The sequence below is a fragment of the Aquila chrysaetos genome, chromosome 3 (assembly GCF_900496995.4).
Source record: "Aquila chrysaetos chrysaetos chromosome 3, bAquChr1.4, whole genome shotgun sequence".
Lineage (NCBI taxonomy): Eukaryota > Metazoa > Chordata > Aves > Accipitriformes > Accipitridae > Aquila > Aquila chrysaetos.
The window spans coordinates 33,383,876-33,404,508 of record NC_044006.1 but is presented as its reverse complement, the minus strand read 5'-3'; the positions used below and the strand labels follow the sequence as shown (position 1 = coordinate 33,404,508).

General features: G+C 38.9%; 2 protein-coding genes across 2 annotated transcripts in view; one reads left to right on the top strand and one right to left on the bottom strand.

Annotated features, from left to right (window-relative positions):
- The window catches only part of STT3B (STT3 oligosaccharyltransferase complex catalytic subunit B), a 53,447-nt gene extending 46,813 nt beyond the window's left edge, over positions 1 to 6,634 (top strand). The window contains exons 13-16 of the mRNA XM_030007561.2: positions 392 to 565; positions 1,582 to 1,695; positions 2,759 to 2,971; positions 4,976 to 6,634. Of these exons, the coding sequence (XP_029863421.1) occupies positions 392 to 565; positions 1,582 to 1,695; positions 2,759 to 2,971; positions 4,976 to 5,056 (582 nt within the window). The 3' untranslated portion in view covers positions 5,057 to 6,634. The remainder of the gene's footprint in view (positions 1 to 391; positions 566 to 1,581; positions 1,696 to 2,758; positions 2,972 to 4,975) is intronic.
- A 2,036-nt stretch (positions 6,635 to 8,670) lies between these two features.
- Positions 8,671 to 20,633, bottom strand: part of OSBPL10 (oxysterol binding protein like 10) — a 128,095-nt gene continuing 116,132 nt past the window's right edge. The window contains 4 exon segments of the mRNA XM_030007562.2: positions 8,671 to 11,849; positions 12,619 to 12,772; positions 14,306 to 14,488; positions 15,941 to 16,127. Coding sequence (XP_029863422.1) covers positions 11,805 to 11,849; positions 12,619 to 12,772; positions 14,306 to 14,488; positions 15,941 to 16,127 — 569 coding nt within the window. The 3' untranslated portion in view covers positions 8,671 to 11,804.

Genomic DNA, 20,633 nt, shown 5'->3' with positions numbered 1-20,633 from the left:
ACACTTCAAATAATTTATTCACTTTGGGCTGTATCTAAAGCTTTGAAAATAATTTGTAATTAGGTATTTTCTGCAATACTAAGTTTTTGGCAATACGGCCATGACTTGAAAAATCTGTAGGTGCCACAAAAGGAAAACCCTTATTCCTACATTTTATACTTAAAACACGTGTTTCAACAGGCAACACTCCTCTTACAGAGGAGAAAATATTTCAGTTTAGGTTGGGCTTTTGAGTTTCTAAATATTCACATGGGTTTTCTTTATCAGAATGAAAATGCGGGCTTTGGTTGGCAAATATGTATTCTTGGGTTTTCGTCTGTCAGGTATTGATCTGCGGATCTGTTCGATAGGTAGCTATGCAGGTAATTAAGGTATTTTTGCTCTGATACAGGTGGGAAAGGCAATGTCATCAAATGAGTCGGCAGCATACGAGATCATGAGAAGCCTGGATGTGGATTATGTTTTGATTATTTTTGGTGGTGTGATTGGCTACTCTGGTGATGATATTAATAAGTTCTTGTGGATGGTGAGAATAGCAGAGGGGGAACATCCCAAAGATATTCGGGTAAGTGGAAACGTACACAGGAAAACTGCAACAGCTGAATACTGTATTTCTGGATGTTCCATCTCTTTCTTTTCTTTTTTTTTTTTTTTAACCCTTTATTCATGTTATTGCTTTTCTGGTAATGCTCATTACAGTGGAGGGAAATCTCTACTACTTACTGCAATTTTATTTGAAAACCATGTTATGGGTTGTTTTCCTAGAACAGTAGGAGTGCAGAGGCCTGTAGCCCAGTTTCTTTCAGTATTTATGGTTTTGAAATGTCAAAAGCTTTTCACTTTTTTTGCATGATACTAAAAGTATAGGATATCTTTTGTAATTCTTGTGTGTCTCATTGTGTACCACCACACTTAAAAGTAGGAGTGTTCAGTGTTAAATAGTTGGCATTACAGATTTCTTCAAACTCTGTTATAGTAGGAGACAAGTTAAAGTGTTAATATTGACATGTAGAGTTTAAGTTACTCAAATATCTCAGAGATTACAGAAGTTTGTAGCAATATTTTCTTAAGCCTAACAAAACCTTCTAGATATTGAGCACAGGCTTAAGGGAGTAGCCCATGTGTGTAGTTTCATCTTGTACTGGAGGTGAAAATGGCAGAAATTTTTTGTTTAAACACTGTGCACAGATGAAGTTTATGGTAACATTGCAGACCTTGTATATTAACAGTACAGTGCTTTTCACCTTTCTGAAGAATAATTTTGATAGATGCCCAACTAACGTTTACATTTTGAGATCAGTTTTCCAGTAACTGCTGACTGTGAAGTGACAAAACTTGTACCAGCACAATAATACGGATTTAGGAAGATTGGTTGGGGTCTGGGTTGCAAGCAGGTAGTTTGTAACTATTTTACCTTTAATGAGCACCATCATTTTCTATTTTAAGACTAGCTGAAATCAGCTTTTAAACTGTAAAAGTCAGCTTATATTCTTTGTGAAGTTTTTTTGTGGAGAAGAGAATGAGAAATTACCTTAAATAGGGGTTTAGTTTATACTGACTCTTTGCATCTTCTTTTTAAAGGAAAGTGATTACTTTACCCCTCAGGGAGAGTTCCGGGTAGACAAGGCAGGTTCTCCAACTTTGCTGAACTGCCTCATGTATAAAATGTCCTATTACAGATTTGGAGAGATGCAGGTTAGTGCTACAACTTCTACTGAATCTTAATTGAACTGTGAGAAAACAAATGTTATTTTGATGTATTTTCCATCTTTTAGACTGAGTGTTGCTTGTAGTAGCAGAATTGGAGGTAAGAGTCAGCTTTACAAATTAAAACACATCTAGGCATGGTCTACTGTATGTAACTCTTAGAAAAAAGCATTTCTGCTGCTAACCTACACTTGTACTTGGCTTTCTGCTGTCCTTTACATTGTCCCAGATGAGCATCTTAATTCCACTATGCAGTGTGCTTGCTAAAGCATTAACTGTTATGTTGTGGAGAGCTTTAGATTTGTTTTTTGTAACAGCAACACAGAAGTGGAACTGTTAATTTGACTATTTAGTATCTGTTCAGAAACTACCTGATTTCTATCCAAGTCACATCAGTGTATTAAACAACACTACAGTTACTTATATAGTAAGGGCATAATTCTCAGAGAGAGCTGTCACTCCTCTTTGGGATCATCAAGCACATGTGTGTAGCTAAGTCTGCCTTGTTTGCTTTTTTCTTTCCTGTTTCCCCCACCCTGGCCAAAGGCCCTTCGTTCTGATGTGTTAACAAGAATGCTTTATTCGGCTAAAACTGAGACCAGTGGATCTTACTTGTAACACGGGGGCATCAAATTTAACTGATAAAGATGAACTATTTCTGACTTGTATGGAAAACCGTGAAAGTGCAAATTACTGCACTATAGAAGAGAGAGCACAAGGGAGCAGCTATGCTGAAAAGCCACCACAGGCTGCTGCACCTCAGGCTTTCACTTGAGTAGTTTCATCTCTGAATGCAGACATGATATTTCTGTTGAGATATTAAGTGCCCTCTCCTACGACATCTGTAGGAGTAAGAATGAATTTGTCTCTTCTTCAACAGTAGAAAGGAACCGAGAGTGTTTTCTGTGTAGTAATAACCAATGCAAGAGAAGTGTTGTCCTTTGACTAGACCAGCTGAAAGCATTGCCTTGTGGTACAAAGTACCACAGTTTGCAGTGATGGGTGGTTTGGATTTTTGTCTCAAACTAATATGCAACTTTAATTTTTATAGCTGGATTTTCGGACACCCCCAGGATTCGATCGTACACGCAATGCTGAGATAGGCAACAAAGACATTAAATTTAAACATCTGGAGGAAGCCTTTACCTCAGAGCACTGGCTTGTTAGAATATACAAGGTGAAACAACTAGACAACAGAGAGACGTTGGATCATAAACCTAGAGTAACCAACATTGTACCGAAACAGAAGTATTTGTCAAAGAAGGTGGGTTTCCAGTGAAGTAACTAAAAGGGGTCAGGAGATGGCAGTTTATTTTTAACAGTGAATCACATAGCTGGTGAATTATGTATTTCCACTAGCTAGAATGTTATGGATACTGTTAATGTTAGTGTCCAATATCAGACCTGCCTGCTGGTAATAATTGTTAATTTACTGTCTGCTTAATTTAAAAGCATGTGAAGACACAAGGCTAGATTTTTTTTAGGCAGAATGCTAACTGGAAACAGAGTGTGTCACTGGCTGTTACAACTCTTAAGTCTTCATATAACTGGAAGTATAATCTCTAAAGTACATCAGTTCATGTTTCAGTAACTATGGCTCACTAAGTAAATAATGTGGAAGTTGCTTTCTGACTTTGTTTGAAAGTAGTGATGCCTAGAAGTTTAAAAATGGCAATTTTGTATGAAATAAATTAAATATGAAACTTTTGTTGACGGAACTTTAGTGTCTGGCTGCTTACTGTTTGAAGTCATCTTGACGGTTTTAAAAGTGTTAGCTGTGGTGTGCTACTTCAGCCTATTAAGAAAGGTGTGTTACCAGGGGAGTTGGGGAGACTCTTAGCAGCCCTCTCCTTCACAACATCTGTTTTCTATATATTCAAATATATGTGCAAAAGGAATTCCAGAATCCTGTCAGAAACAAATGTGTAACAAACTAAATTAGTATAGGCAGTAAACTTACACTGTGTCATGGAAATACAAGTAAAGAATGTTAGAGGGTAAAGATGCTTCTTTTCGTGATTTGATGGAAATTCATAAAATAAGGTTATTTGGGAGTTGCCACTGAAGCTAGACTTATCTGGAAAGGAAATTATAAGCTTTACTGTGACTGTCATTCACTTAGTGTAACTTTTGATCTTAAGTCACAAGCAAGGCAATATTTATAAATGATAGTTGCATTGACGCCACTTAAGCTGTGGATGTGTCAGTTGTCTGTCTAAAGACAGAATAAAAGTCAATGCAAATTCTGATCCATCACCAACTCTTGCAGTACAGACAGGCTCTATGTCCCATCAAGAAATCAGAGAACCAGCAAAGAGCATGGAGCGATGTCTAAAGTAGGATTTCTTAGAATGCATTCTGAGGGCTCCTTAGTAGCCACAGGTTTTCAGCAGTTGCTTCCTTACTGGAAATTCAGTCCATCTCCCATCACTCTTCCATGTTAGGAATGACATTGCTCAAGCTCAGAGATACAACATGTCAGAGTGTTAGGTATTAGTTTGTTATCTATCTCACTTTATAATGATAACGTTGTTACTATTAAAAGGAGAAAAGTTCTACTTAATTGATACAATAGAGCCTGCTGGTAAGCAGAGCGAAGTGCAGCAAGTGTGGGAGCAGCCTACTGTCTAATTTGTTGTGGCAGGCATGTTGAATGTACAATTCTACCTGCCACGAACTAACCCTGTGTATACAATTTTGACTAACATTAATGTTTCCCCCATTACTACCTTAAAAAAAAAATCTAAGATATGCTGATAAAGACACATGAGCAGAAAGCACTAACTAGCCTACCGACCAACAGCAGAGGATTAAAGACTAAAATGTGATTATTCAGTTTTTCTCTTACCTTTGAAAAATGTTGCTTTGAGCAAATATTTCAATCATTTCTCTAACTAAAAGAATCAAATAGTGCAAAAGATGCAAGAAGGTACCTCCAAATAAAACTAACACTCTACACTTCTGCTCTTTGGGCATATTAGAGCTTTATCATGTTGGTGAATTATTAATTCTGCCTCAGCACAACCTTTGAAAACAATTCTACAGATCTGGTGGATGGGCCTTGCAAAAGTACATCTTGTGCAAAAGCAAATGTTGGGCATGAATTAACAACCCCAACTTTAAAAATAACTGGATAATACCTAGTTGAGGGTTTACCATTTAAGCTTTTTAAAATCAGTCTAAAGATCAGGCATTGAAATGCACATCATTAAACCGCGGTCAAGACTAAATCATTAACTAATACATTTTATTCTGTTTTTCTTTTTAGACCTCCAAAAGGAAGCGTGGCTACATTAAGAATAAACTAATTTTAAAGAAAGGCAAGAGACCCAACAGGAAGACAGTTTAAATACACTGTTTTTGATTGCTAATACGAAGCAGTTGTCCTTGAGATAACCAGTCTTTGCCTTTAGCTCAAGTCATGTTTCACAGCAACATGAGGGTACAGAACCATCATTGGTCCAGATTATTGTACAAAATTTTCAGGCAATGTCTGATTAAAAATATTGGCTTATTGAGAACAGCTGTTTTAGATTTGTAATGTGAAGCAAGACAGAGCTGCTATCCAAGTCTAGCAGCATTTTTTTTATTGGTACATATTATCCTTCAAATCTGTTGAGAATTTGGACTGACTGCACCAAAGAACCCTGTAATTTGGTCCTTGGCACATGCATACTTGTCAATCTTTTTTGGAAAACACTGTTCAGCTGAATAGCAGCAGTATGTAAACTGGAATGGTGAAATCTAAAAATGACTTGTTTTCTACAATTAAAGGAAGCAGAGCTCTCTGAAATTAAACTTTCAAAATAACTTACTCCCATGATTATTTTTCAATGGTTTCTTTCAATGTCCTTTTACTCTTGCTGCAGGCTGGTTTTGATCTGGAGTGCAAGAAGCAAAGCTGCAGTTTTCACAAGAGATGACAGGGCAGATTAATTGGATGCTAGTTTAGATGGACGAGCTGCTTTTGTTTAACAGGGGATTGCAGAGTTGCTGCCTTACGCTGTCGTTTCATAAGGTAGACAAGGCAAATCTCGCACACCATAGATAAAAGGGCTAAATTTGTATCCTCCTGAAAAATCTGAAACGACAGTAATGAATGCTATAGTAACATACACCTGAGCACCAGGTAGTGGCTGGTGCTTCAGAACAGAAACTATTTTAGGTAAATGTTTACATTGGTAAAACAAGTATAGCCTGTTTAATGGCGGGGGGGGAAGGTTGACAGGTATACAAAACCCCTTTTCTGTGGCTGTCAGAGGTAGAGGATTTGCAAACCTCTACCCCCTCACTGCCTTTCTTGTGAGGGTAGAAGTTTTTCTGGAAATCTGTTTCTCTGCATTTTTATTTAGAGTGCTTAAATCAACTGAAGAAAATCCTGCTATAGTGCTATTTGCTTTGTCTGTCTTTTATACTGGTTTTGTTTTTTTTTTTTAAAGTGGTGAAAACTGTCAGATTAAATGCACTAAAATATAAATGGAGACTGAACATGTTCACTTTCCAGCTATAGGAAAACTTTATACAGACTTGAAAATTTAATTAAAATGAAAGGGTTTTGCAGTTTGTTTTCCTGCCACAGGTTGTAACTTTTTATAGAAACAAAACTTGCATCAATATTTTGATGTAAAATGCAGAATAGTATGTACCTTTCATGAAGAAAATGTAAATTTACAGTGTTCTGTGAGAATGTTACTGCTGACTTCTTTCCCAAGGTGTAGAATATTTTTTTGATTTATGAACTCATTTTTGACTCCGGTGGTTTATACAGACCAATACTACAGCTGCAACATTTTCACAAAGGTAATTAAATCTGGATTTCTGGCCCCCTGTCGTTTGGAGATTTGATTTTATTTTGTTGCTTTAAAGCTCAATTCAGACCAGTTGTTGACGGTAGGGGAAAATAAAGTTAATTCAAGTTTTGTGTTAAGGCTGTTGTGTCAGTTTTGTTGTGATTAACTTAGTAACATGTTGCTTATAGTCCTAGTGATAAATTAAGTAATTCGAACTCTGTAATGCAAATCTGCTGACCTCATGAAGTTGCTGTAATGAAGCCACAGCAGCTACTTAACATCCTTCCAGCTTCAATTTATTAAGCCAAACGTAGGGCCTCTGCTGTGATGAAATTAGGGTGGCTGTAATAAAGAACAGCAACCATCTTTCCCAAACACACACATTGCAGTGAATCCCTGCAGAATCTGCAGAAGCTCAAGCTGTTACAGTTGCTTACCCACAAGCAGAAGGGGTGATTACGTGATGCATGATTTGTAGTATCTTGCTTCTTCCAAGCAAATCTGCATCCTGCCCCCTCACCACTGGTAAGAAGTAAGTGATCTAACATTTGGAAGAACATCTGATTGATAGGCAGCAGAACAGATGCTGCTGGTCAGTCTGTGGCTTGGCAGTAACTCAGCTTTGTTTTTAAAAAAGGAAATAAAAAGCTGCCTGTCACCTTCTATAGCATTTTTAAAGCTACGTAAAAGAAAAATAACCTAACTACAGGAATCTTGGCCAGCCTGGGCGTAAAGTTGCCTACCACTTACCTGAGCTTTCTTAAATCTAATGTGACTTCAAGGTTTCTGCCAATGTTCTGCATTTAAAATGAAATGTAAAGTTGGAGTCATTAAGGCAGCCATTTAGAAAAAAACAAAATTACGAAGAAGAACTGGCAGGCATTGTATCACCTTCCTTGGTTCCTCAGGACCCCGCACACCACGTAGGTTACCTTGTTCTCCACCTGCATCCTAGAATTACTCAGCTAAACTAACTTGTACCTCTTCTGAGAGCTGAACCATGCTTGTACCAGCAAAGAATACTAGCATCTTGCATCATTATCAAACATACCTTCCATACTAGTTTATTTCCTTAGCTACAGCCATCCTTTTGTTGTTCTACTAGGTCAAATTTTGAAGCATAACTGCCACAAAACAGTAGAATCTGAAGTAAAAAAAAAACCAACGGTTAAGCCAGTCTTCTTCAGTTGCTAAGGAACTAAAACTGCAAGTGTCTAGAAGCCAGTATTGTGTAAGTTCCAGTATCACTTAATCATTACTGTTGAAAGCAGTGAGGGCAGACAGTACGACTGGTAAGCCCAGAAGAAACTTTTTGACTTGTGGAAGTAATTCCATAACAGAGGGGGAGAAAAGTCATTAGTTAAATATCTTGATAGGTTTAGTCTTGAAAAACCAGTTAAGTGCTTTGACTCAGCCCTCTGTACATATCAATCCCACTACAAGTAAAAACCAAAAGTTGTATTTGGCTATGACTAAAACTCAGTAATGTCTTTAAACCAAATGTATAAACTGCTCCACAACATGGCCTTGACGCAATGCAACAGAAGGCAAGGAACACGACCGGGTAGTGTTTCCTGTCCTAGTCACAGCCAGTGTTGTTTTCTGTTTTGCATAAAAACAAAGTGTTCTGGCATGACAGTTTCCAACACTGTGGAGGAATGTTTAAAGTAAACCACAGCTGCATTATCTAACACTTGAAAAATGTTGACCAGGACCCATGATGCATTTAAGCACATTTTTCCCCCCCGTGCAAGTGTCCAATACTGCAATAAGTTAGAGTTGTATTTTAAGAGGTATCTAATCAAGAATCTGTTAATGACAAAGATTAAATGAAATACGATTTTCAGAAACAAGGGAACACCTTAACCTATTTCCTTTTTATTTGTCAAAATAAGGCATATGGTCCCCAGCCTTTCCTACAGCTGTGATGCTGCCCAGCCCTGCCTTCCCTGTGTAGTGCTGTCCAGTTTAAGCAAAAACTTACCTATACTGTGTCTGGCAGTGTGAACAGGGCAGAAAAACCCCACAACAAACCCGGATTCAGCTGACAAGTCACTTCTATCAGAACCACGCAAACAGCTCACAGGCACCCTGATACACCGCTCCTGGACATCTGAGTAACTTATAGCAGTTAACTAATGCTTCCATGGAAAGAGAAAGGGCATCCCACTACTAAATGAAACAAATCTTTTATTCATGAGCATTGTCGTTGTAAATTCACAAATTATGAAAGGAAGGCAAATCAGAAGAGACTGCCAGAGCATCTTTTAAATGATAAAGGTATAAATTTTCTTTCTGAACATCTCTAATTTAAGAAAGAAAAAGGTTGCATAGGCTTTCTACAGGTGTGCACAAAAAAAATTTAACTACATGGAGGTTTTTACATTATAATTCAGAGTGTACATTGGCTACTTGAAAAGGAAAATATTTACTTGCAAATCCAAGACAGCTATTGGAACAACCTACAGAATAAGGCTTATGAATATTTACTTTTCAGCCTTGTAAAATATACTGAACACATAACTATCAGAAAAATAAAATGACACTTGTGAATCTTGTTCTGGAATCTCTCGCTGATGGCATCTTTTCAGAAAGGACTATTTTTATGTTTGCTTCTCCCAAGTTACTTTGGAAGAGAAACAGTGGTAAAGATATCAGGGGATTATTCACAGCATCAGAACAAAACAAAACATTTGTCAGAGCACAAGTGGAATGTTCTCGGCATGCAGAAACAACCAACCATGCAGACAGAAAAAATCTTCAATAAATTACAAGCATAAAATTATTCAAACTTCTCCTTAAAAGAATGGCTACAGCATCTTTGTAGCCTTGACAGTCATACCATCAAAGCTGAAAGAGGTCTACTCTTTCAGGAGGGTGGGCCTGCATGCCTGACAGAGAGAGGTTTTCAATGGCTATTTTTAGTGAGTATGTATGTGGCTTGTTCTTTGGTGTGTGAAAGTCAAGAGTTCTGGGAGGATATTCCACATGTTTAATTCTGTATTTTTGATTTTTCTTTGTGATGATATTATAAACTGTATGAATACTTCTAGTTACTTATCAGACTAACCTCTAGAATGAGAGTGGATCCATTATAAAGTTAATTCTTGCAGGTGATAAAGACATTTTCCTGATGATACTTGGTAGTAGTTCGGTGATTACTATGACAGCATCATTTTGGTTTTGTTACAGAAAAACATGAACTATTCCTAAAAATAAGATTTTTTTTTTCCTTTAAAAAAAAAAGTGTCAGTTACAAAACCAAGCTCATACACTCCACATTTTTTTTTAAAAATAGGATTTAAATCATGTATACATGAATCTTTCTAATGTGCAAAAAAAGGACACACAAGCAGACAAAATAGCATTTAGGAGGAAAAAAGGAGCCACACCTTCATTAAATAGGGATCTGAACTTCAAACGTAAAGATCTATTAAATATTACGTCCAAATGAACAACTACTGGCATGTTTCCTTGTGTACACACCTCCATTTAGCCTTCTGAGTTGCTCCAGATATTTTAACATCTACCAAAAAAATAATTATAAAATGCAGGACGCACAAGAACAGATATAAGCACAGCGCTTTGACCTAAATATATTTGTGTAGTATCTATAAAGCCTAAGTTATTGTATTAAGAAAGCAGACAAAAGGCACAAAATTAATCAGTACTACAGAAAGGTAGGCATCCATGCTACTGTACGTTAGAAATATAGTGGTTTCTTTACAGGGCACTGTAGAAAGAAGCACTGAGCAGCAGTCAGCACATTTTACGTTTGCCTTTTGTTGCCACTTCTCTCAAAAACATCTCCACTTTCAACAAATATGAACTAAAACGCAACAAAGCCTTAACACACTTTTAGAATCCACTTTCTTAATGTCACAGTGGTTACATGACAAAGCAAGATCAAGCTACAGGATTGTTTACTTACTTTTTTTTACTTTACAAAACAAATTATATCCCATTTTGTTTGTTTCATTAATGAAGTTATTGTCTCAGTGTAATAATTTACTAAATTGTTACTTTTACATCAGAAAATCATTCATCTGAGAAGGCTAGTTATATCATCTCTATTCATCCAAGTATTTCACATCCAGAAGCAATCAACTGGGTCAAAAGCAAAAGAAATCAAAATACAGGTCTGCTTGGAGCCTTAATATGGAATTAAGGGCTCTGACCAGACGAGCTCCGTCTCCTTTCCCAGAGCAGTGTTCAGAACCCGCATCCCGGCGGGTGGGGAAGGCTGACGCCCGTCGCAGCAGCACACCAGGACAGGACCCTACCCAGCCTCACCCGCCTCAATGCACAGCCTGGCATTTATTTCAGCAGGAACGCATCAGCAGTGGTTTAACTTGGAAGGCAAGGCTGTGACACAGCCCAACGGCCAGGCCGGGCCTCGCTTACGTCGGGGCGGAAAGCTGAGGCAAGAGTGAGCTGGACCACCACAGCTACGCCTGCCAGAAGGGATTTAGCGGAACGTGTAACCCAAAAGCATTGGCATGACAGTAGCCAGAGAACGTGACACAGCAAGATCAAAATTACCAGAGCAGCTGGCTCACTGGTGACCAGAGATCTATTAAACAGCTGGAAGTATGAAAAAACAAAAACGTGAGGACACCACGGGTTAGTGCGAACGATCTTCTTGAGAAGGTATTGCTACTTCTTATAAGATGGCAGAAAATTCCCACTCATAAGTGACAGGAAACATGCTCTTAAATTAGCATCCCAAAGAGCGAGCGCGCTGTCAGTGTATCATTCTTATGTCAAAGTGAGTTACTCAATGACTGTTTAGACAGAATGACTGCCATTAAGTGACACATCACATTTGAAGTGCAAAACATTTTTGGCAAAAGTGAAAAATAGAAAAACCTTAACCAGTACTAATAAAAAAGTATTTTCTGAAATACTAGCATAGGGCCTGATCCTGCAAGCACACAACTCGGGGAACCCCAGCTGAGTCCAGCCGGAGTTCTATGCCCTAAGACTTAGAGGAAAAGGTCTTTAAATCACTGTTAGTGTTTATACTTGTTTACATGTAGTGTAAATAATACACACACAAACACATACACACTGTGTGTATATATGTGTGTATCTATGGACGTGTGCGTGTGTGTTTGTGTATCCATACACACAAAATGGCTCCTGAATAAACTTGAGCTTGTGGTTATTTTGAGATGCATCATTCACAGTATATAGCTTCTCATTTGTATCTTCTGATAACAGGACCTATTAATGACATCTTGAAGTTATATACTGTATCATTTTAATGCCTTTAAGGTAAAGTTATGAGGCAACTGCTCTATCCCGTCAGTGAGTCTTCCAGAGAGGATTCAAGTATAGCCAACCATCACCCTGCAAGAAAATTAGGGGAGAGTTTACAAACAAGACTTACACATACTGGATCTGTGTATGTCCACATAAAAGCTAAAGTAACACTAATCAACACAAGAAACCATCCCTGTCATCTGAAAATGCTGTGCTTGATGAATTTACAGGTAATCTGGGCGGGAGGGAAAAAATTACACGGGGGAAGAGAAGCAATGGGAACATGTAACAGATGAACTGCTGGTTTAAATAGCTGCACTTACTGGCTAATGTAACAACACAGTCACATAATAATTCCCTCAGTCAGTCTTATTTCCCTTCCCCCTTTAAGAAAGGGCAAAGATGAACTTAGTAAAATCTGTTTCATTTCAAGCAGATGAAACCCAAGACTCTGTTTAAGATGTCCATGCTTACTTACATTGGACAAATATCCCTAGATCACGTTCACTTTAGTATGCTGGGATTAAGATTAGTAGGGGATGTAAGTACATAGCATCTGCAAATTAAGGTGTGGATTTTAAGATAAAAAACATAGCTTTAAGTGCCTAACATGAGGTACCAAAAATTCAGGTTAAAATAAGTCTAACTGAAGCAAAGTGAACAAGTTTACAATAGGAGATAGAAAAATCCATTGCTCTTCTTTAAGAGCCAAACTCTGGCAAAAATAGAATTTAAAACACTCAGTGGTACGTAACACTAGCCCATGGTAAAAACCACAGACAAATTCATTTGTACTAGCATCCTCCTGTATGCAGAAACATGCTATAGGGTCTTTAAAACATGACAATGAAAGTACCTCTTTGGCAAAATATTTTGGTTTCCACGGCATTGTAAGAGCCACACGTTGCCTCTCTTCTGCTCGCTGTCTCTCTTCAAGGCGGTGCTTGTGTTCTGTTGCTGCATCAATATTACCTTCTTTCAGAGAATTGGTGACATGTTGCCAAAGGTGCCTGTGTGATGGAGAAGGAGCACAAGCGACAGTGAGAACACTTCTGCCGTGGCCGAGTGCCTGGCTAGACAACAGTACGATGAGAGGCAGACTGATGCCATGTTCTCCATGCCATTTCTGCAAGTCACGCAGCTTGTGAACCATTGCTCTCCTAGGATATTCATTGCATTTGTGGACCAGATTTTCAGATTTGCTCAACTCCCAGTATTTTGCCATGCAAGTTAACTTTCTCAATAGCTTTTGTTCCTGTTCCTGACTCTTCACAACCTAAGCTTTCTTCTCAAAGCAGATGGATTTATTTTTATCATTTCCTGTTCACATTCTTTACTGATGACCCACCCCCAAATGATACACATTTATTTGCAGTTAAATTTTTGAATTATAAATGAATGTTAGCCAAGAGCCAATTGTACATTAAATTGGGACGCTGACTCTTCCCACCAGGTTACTAACAGAGGAATTGATGCACTGATTCTAGGAGCCCTTCTAGGTCTGTGCTCTATATTCCCAGTTAACAATAATTATCAGTATATAACCAAACTTGTTTTTCACACTACTGACTGCATTCAGATACAAAGCCTTCTGACACTATATTAGCCTAGCAGAAACTTTGCTTAGAAAAATACTCAGAAGAAACCAACTGCAGCCTGCACATACTTCCAGGGGTATTTAAATGAGTTTCTGTTTACAATCTGATAAACTGCATATCCTGCAGAAACACTGGAGAGTTGTAATTTGCTTACTAATATCTAAGAAATATAATAAATACACTGCAGAGCTACTGGTTTCCTTATTTACCCCTACCTTTCTGTTCCAAAACTATAGGGGGAAAATGAGTTTGTGATAAGCAAGCATGTCTACAAAGTAGGAAAATGGTATCTGACCCTGCACAATGACTCAAGACACACCTTTGTACTATTTACAGATAATAAAATGAAGCCTAACTCATGTTTTTAAATCCTCCAACAAAATGTTCCTAAATTCAATAAAAATATTGATTTTTCTGAAGATAAGCGTCAACGGTTATTGACAGTGAATAACAGAACAAGTTTTTTTCTAACGTACCTAGTCAGAATTAGGCATGTGACATGGGTGCTGAGAGCCTTAAAAATCACGTGTGTCTGTGTGTGTATTTATATCTCATATCGCATCACATTTTACATATATATATTCTAAAATATATAAAACATGAAATTCCAGTGTAAATTATAAGATGCAACATTACTCGCAACAAATTAATTTGACTACCATTTTACAATCACTCAGAAAAGCAGGTGAAAACACTGCATTACCATTTTCCAAATGCTCATTAGAACGCATACAAGCATTTTCCCCCTCTAGAAAATTGATATATACGTCACTATAATTTATGTTCCAAAGAACCAATACACAGCTCCAACTATTTGTGCCTAGATTAACGTGCTGTAGGAATTGAGGTGGTTTTGAACCACACCATTTATAACTGCAGTTTGCTTCCCTGTTCTGTTCCCATCCAAGGTTCAGAAGCAGAATACTGTAACGCCTCTGCCCTTACCTTGATTCCAGTGGGCCTTGCTTTGCTATCGGCCTAATCTTTTTCCTGATAACAGGCAGTTTGTTAGTGTCAATCACTTTGGTTTCTCCATTGCTGTAAGTAAATTCCAGAGTACCGTTCCATTCTCCCTGTGCCTTGCATACAATGGTGTTAGTGGGATTGTGTTTCACTTCAGCTGTAACCCTAATTCAAGAGGGAAGAAAAAAAGACCACAGAAATAACTGGTACCATTTATTATCACCATATGAAAGCACTACCACAGCTAAGGCTACAAGCAGCTTTCTACATCTACAAAGTAATTTTTCAAGCAATGTATTGACACTGTCTCCAAAAAGAAAGACTCAACCCGAGAAAACTCTGCTAATACAGCAATAGCTTTTGGATGACATTCTCCCAAAGTACAGCAGTAACCCAACTTAAAAAACTCTGATACTCAGCTCTAACCCAGAACTGTTTACCTCATCAGCCTGAAAAACAACTCCTGACATTCATGTGACATTTTCAGTACACAGTATTTTCACACCTGAACATAATGCTGTCAGATACCTATGTCAAAGACTTCAGGTACCTTTATTTTCTTCCTTAGCTCTGCAAGTTTACTTCTCAGCTGCTGAGAGGCAATGACTAAAGCTACCTCAGTGGTCCAAGAACTGGTCTGAGAGTCAGCAAAATAGATAGATAGGACTGGAAAACCAAAACGCAGGGAGAAGTTTCATGTGTGTGTGTGTGTCTCTATGAACATGCACACATGTGCTTCACCAAGCCATGTCAACTAATCTGTAAACTCATATAGGTTTTTAAATTATTAAACTAATACAGCACAGCCTTCCCCAATTTTCCCTAACGACACCAGTTAATAATCTACACCTTTCAGAAAAAAACCTGTCAAAAGAGCCCATGTTGGTATTTGCCTGAACACAATATTGAAACGGTTGACACACATATGGAAGAATAATTAGACTAACTGAAATAAAACAGAGGTAACCATGCAAAAGCACAGTCTTCTCATGGACACTGCTACAGTCGGCAGCAGAACAAGAAAAGGGTCTGTGTACGTAAATGACTGGGTCATCAACTTGAGCATGGAAGTAAAACAAGAAGCTATCTTGCACAGTGCCTCTTCAACATCCTTAGTAAAGGGGAACCAAAGGAACATAAATAGTATTTTCATCATCTGGAAATTTCAGTGCAGAAGTGGGAGTCCCCAGTAGGGAGCTACCACTATGGGCAGTGACACTTTTGCTTCTCTCCTCCTTACAGGAGCTCCACCTGGAACGCCAGTTCATCTACAAGACTCACACAGAAGCAGCAGCTGGTGTAGCAGAAATATTGCCTTTTCTGTGTACATTTTTCTGATCCTGCACTTAGAGCAATTTTTACAAGCAACAAAGCCTGGAAGAATACATTCACTTTAGTTTAATGAGAGAAATATATCCAATTCAGTTAAACGATACAAAATGTATAATTACAATAAACTGTGCTCTAAAGCTGTAAGTCATCTCAGACACTAATAGGAAAATAAATTCAGATATCTGTCTATAAAATAATCCAGCGGAAGAACCGAACAGATGCCCAAGAGTCTTCCCATTGAAATCCAGTAGCAGGTAAACAAGAATAAGACAGTAATTCCCGTACCTGTGGACCTTTCCTCCGTAGAATGGCTTGGTATGGAATGTGACCGTAGCAGAATAGCCCGTTCTGGCACAACTGATGTTGACTTTCCCTCCAAGCTCCACCCATGGGATGGTAAGTATTGAGCGAGCATAGGCACTAGGCAGGGTGAAAACATACTCTTCTTCATGTTCCATCAAGTAAAGAACACCTACATAGGAAGAAGGTTGAAAGTGAAATGATAAAAGTTCACCGATAAGACCTGGCAGTCACTGACCAATTACTGTCATCAGAATGTACTTCCACAGAGAGCACAATGTGCAACTCGCCTTGAAGGAGGGTGCTGTCTGCTAAGAAAAAAGTCTGCCCCCTGGAACAAATTTCTTCAGAGAAACATTTTCAAAAGCACACAATTTGAATGTGTACCCTGGGGTCCTTCATGGTACCAAACGGCTTATTAGAAAATCTGACTGGATTACTTATTTTGTGTTACTGACAAGCAATAAACTGTTAAACTGGAAAAAAAAAAAAATTGCTTGCAAAAAGCCACTGAATATTCAGATGCTCACTCAGTGTCATATCACAATCTCTCTGTAGAAAAAATATGGGCATGGCGAAAGGACCCCTCAGTTTTCCTTTCGATGAGACATGACCAGGTCCTCTCTGCTAATTTCTTACCGAAGCGTTTGTTGGTGGGAGTGAAAGGCTCTCCCTAGGTCTGCCTGGGTGCAACTAGGAAACATGCTTAAGGAAGCCATCTAGAAATTTCCTCTAAGTTTGCTCCTTCATTTCCAAATGCCTGGTTTCCCACACAGCCTTTGCAAAAGTCTTGCATAATCAACGAGGGGCCACGAGGGCCACTGCTCTATTACCACCAAGACCAATGTCTCTACCATGCAGAGAAAATTACTGGCAATTCCATTTCATTCAGTAAAGGTTCCTCCACTATGCTGGTTTTGGCTGGGATAGAGTTAATTTTCTTCACAGTAGCTAGCATGGGGCTGTGTTTTGGATTTGTGCTGAAAACAGTGTTGATAACACAGGGATGTCTTTGTTACTGCTGAGCAGTGCTTACAGGGAGCCAAGGCCTTTTCTGCTCCTCACCCCAGCCCACCAGCGAGGAGGCTGGGGGGGCACAAGAAGTTGGGAGGGGACACAGCTGGGACAGCTGACCCCAACTCACCACAGGGATATTCCAGACCATATGATGTCATGCTCAGCATATAAAGCTGGGGGAAGAAGAAGGAAGCAGTGGACATTCGGAGTGATGGTGTCTGTCTTCCCAACTCACCATTAGGTGTAATGGAGCCCTGCTTTCCTGGAGATGGCTGAACACTCGCCTGCTGGTGGGAAGTGGTGAATGGATTCCTTGTTCTGCTTTGCTTGCACACTCAGCTTTTGCTTTACCTATTAAACTGTCTTTACCTCAACCCATGAGTTTCCTCACTTTTACTCTTCCAATTCTCTCCCCCAGCCAAACTGGGGGGGGAGTGAGGGAGCAGCTGTGTGGGGCTTAGTTGCCAGCTGGGGTTAAACCATGACATCTAACCTAAGCATTATGGGGCTGTAACTAAAAATAACAACATGCAGCAGCAGTAATTTTTCAAGATTATTTGTAACTACAAAGGAAGGTGCATGTCTGATCAGATCTTAGCTTCCCCTTGGGTTAAGGATACAGCTCTACCCCCACCATAGCTGTAGTTTGGTCTTCAGGATGACAAAGAAGAGGACATAAGACCAGGTAAAGAGTACCTTAAACCTTGCACACAGAATTAGATCATGCCAAATACCTGTAATATATATTTGATTAGAGTTTCAGTCTTTTGTGTCCCATTAATAACTGCCTAAAGGCAAAAATTACAGCTTTGAAATAATTTTTCACAACAGGGATTGAAAATAACCCATCACAGGAAGCACTTAGAACCCAGAAATATTTGAAAAAAAACAGGAAAATGATCTTGACATATCTATTTAGAAACAAGATGAGCTTGAGTCAATTTGCCTTCACCCTGGGGCAGAGTGGGGAAGAACACATTGGTAGTGGTATTGATTAGTTCATCTATCTGTTTAAGGGAATAATGACACTAATTTTGCAAAGTGATCTGACATGCAATGATGAAAAAGCACTAAATAGGAATAAGGCATTACTACTGCCAATATAAAAATATGCCCTTAATGCTGTACAAAAACACAAACCTAAAAAAGACACAAAATTTAAAAACACAGAGCTCTAACAAGAATCATCATCTTAAATACTGGCTCCAATTAACAGAACTAAACACAGGCACAGGAAGCTCTGCACCTTGTCACTTCTGCCTTCTGAAACTGTTCCACAGGAAAACATCTTTTGCAAAACGGAATACTTTTATGCAGTTGTTCCCAGGACTTCTGCAACCTCAGTCTGCTGGCAACGACACAGCCAGCACATCTACTCCAGCAAGTTCGACACAAATGAGCTGGAGAGTGCAAAAGCACAAACACAGAGAAGCAATGTCTTAAAAGGACCTTTCATCATTTTGCCTCAGCAAGTCACAAGTTCCTCGTGCCATCTGCTGAACCCGCACCAGCAGGGAACAGCCAGGACACAGTTGGAACACACTCAACATTTTGCCTCAAGCTTCCTCGGCTCCATACCTGCAGGTAAAACCAAGCTGAACACACTGCAGGAAGGCTGAACTACCCAACTCACCCGGGACACGCAACCAGGAAGAACTCGTACTCAAAAAGACAACTCTGCTTATCAAACGCATTAAATGGATGTTGTAATAACGTGAAATTAATAAAGAACAATCAAGAAGCCTTTTAACTAGATGATGATACTCAAAAAGGATCAACGAAAGCTAATGGGTACTGATTAATCGCAGAAAGGAAACCTCACAGCCTGCAGTTGGGCATTTTCCACACAGAGAACTACAACAGGTTTTAGACTTAAGTCTGTCAGCTTTCCCTTCTCCTCCTCTTCCCATTTATTCTCCACCTTCTTCATTACAGTCACAGACAACAGACACGTAGCAGCAACCAGCTGCTCTAAATGGCCTGTGGTGCTACCCATGAGGTCACGTTTCCTCAGTCTTAATGGTCTAAGCATAGACACAAACCTCACACAGTCAAACAGCACAGTCCGCCTGAAAGCATCAGCTTCCAACACGACAGTTTTGAGAGTTCTGTTGTCAGGTTGGGGGGGGGGGGGGGTTAAGACACAAAAGGTCTAATAGCAGTACAGTGGGCAGGTGTGGTGCTCACTACTGGGAGAGAACATCACTGTATTTATGAACCAAACCTTCATGTGAGCTTCTCCAGAGCCTCCTACTTCCCCAGGCCCAGCCATCCTCCTCTGACCGTCACTGCATGTCCCCACATGGGAGAAAACTGCCATGATAAACACAATTTCCTTCTGGGTTAGTATAGGTTTGCTTTTGTCTCTCTGATAGGATCAATAGCTTTTTTCCTCCATACTCGAGTGGGAGGGATGCAAAGCTCTAATGAATGCTGCCAAGCACACTGAAAAGTGAACAGCAAATAACAGCAGTGACCTTCAATGTAAATATTTAACCACCACAGCAGGTTAGAGATTAAAAACTGAACCCAGGTCTCTTGGTAGTATTTTTAGTACCTGGTAGCATATTCTTTGAATTCCTTAAACATCTGAATAAATACATTTTTAATGAAGTGCTCTCTCACTTGAAATATGACTCCAGCTCATTAATTATAATCCAAAAAAGAATAAAGGGAAGATTTGAAATATCCACAACTTGATATTACTTTTAGTACTAATGTGACTGTTAGTTTTGCATTCCATCATTTGCAGAGTCCACATGCAAAACCTCGTTTAACTGAAGCACCATGAAGACTGTAGCTACACCACTACGTCTGAACTGAGACCCATGCTCTCAGGGAAGTAGAAGCAAAAATGACACTGAGAGTCCACATTTGTAACTGCTACCACAATTTGAATTCATGCCCTACCCTGCCGAGTTTAAATCTTGAAAATTAAAGGCAGAGAACCTAAAATCTAACAATTATTTTTTGAAAGTGTTGTGTACTTTTAACATCTGCTTATAAGTATCATTACATTGTGACTGATCTTTAAAAATATCTGCTGGAAAATACACAGGCTATTTTTCTTCCCTTGCTTCCCTACTGTAAGGGATTATTAATTTTTAGTTTAAAAATGGCTATAAGTAAATACAGATTCTTCCATTTTCAGTAATGCTTCCTCCTCTCACATCAAAGAATTATTTCAGAACTGCAAATTCCTTTAAAAAAAATCTTAAGTATTTATAGGCAGCTATTATGCATGGAAGAACGCACCAGACAAGTACTCTGGGAGGAACAGTGGATTTAGTAATCTAGCTTATTAGAAAAAATCCCACAGAGAAGGGTGAATTTTTTGCAAACAAGTGCAGAATTTTGAAATTCCCCCTTGAAACGTCCTCAAGACCATTTACTCCTGCTTTTGACTAAGGCAACGTATTCACAGTCATGCTCCTTTCCACGATTCCTCAGCCTGCATTAAAGGAAGTGATGTTCACAGCACGTAATTCTCCCCATTTGACTATTACATGTCCATCACTGATGCTGCAGCTTTGTGAATTGATTTTCCAGTAACACATATTGACGAAATACCCAGAGGCGGCTCCGGATCAATAAGCTGCAGAAGAGGCAAGTGAAATTTAATGCTTCCCACCAACTGTATGGAGATCAATCTGAACAACAA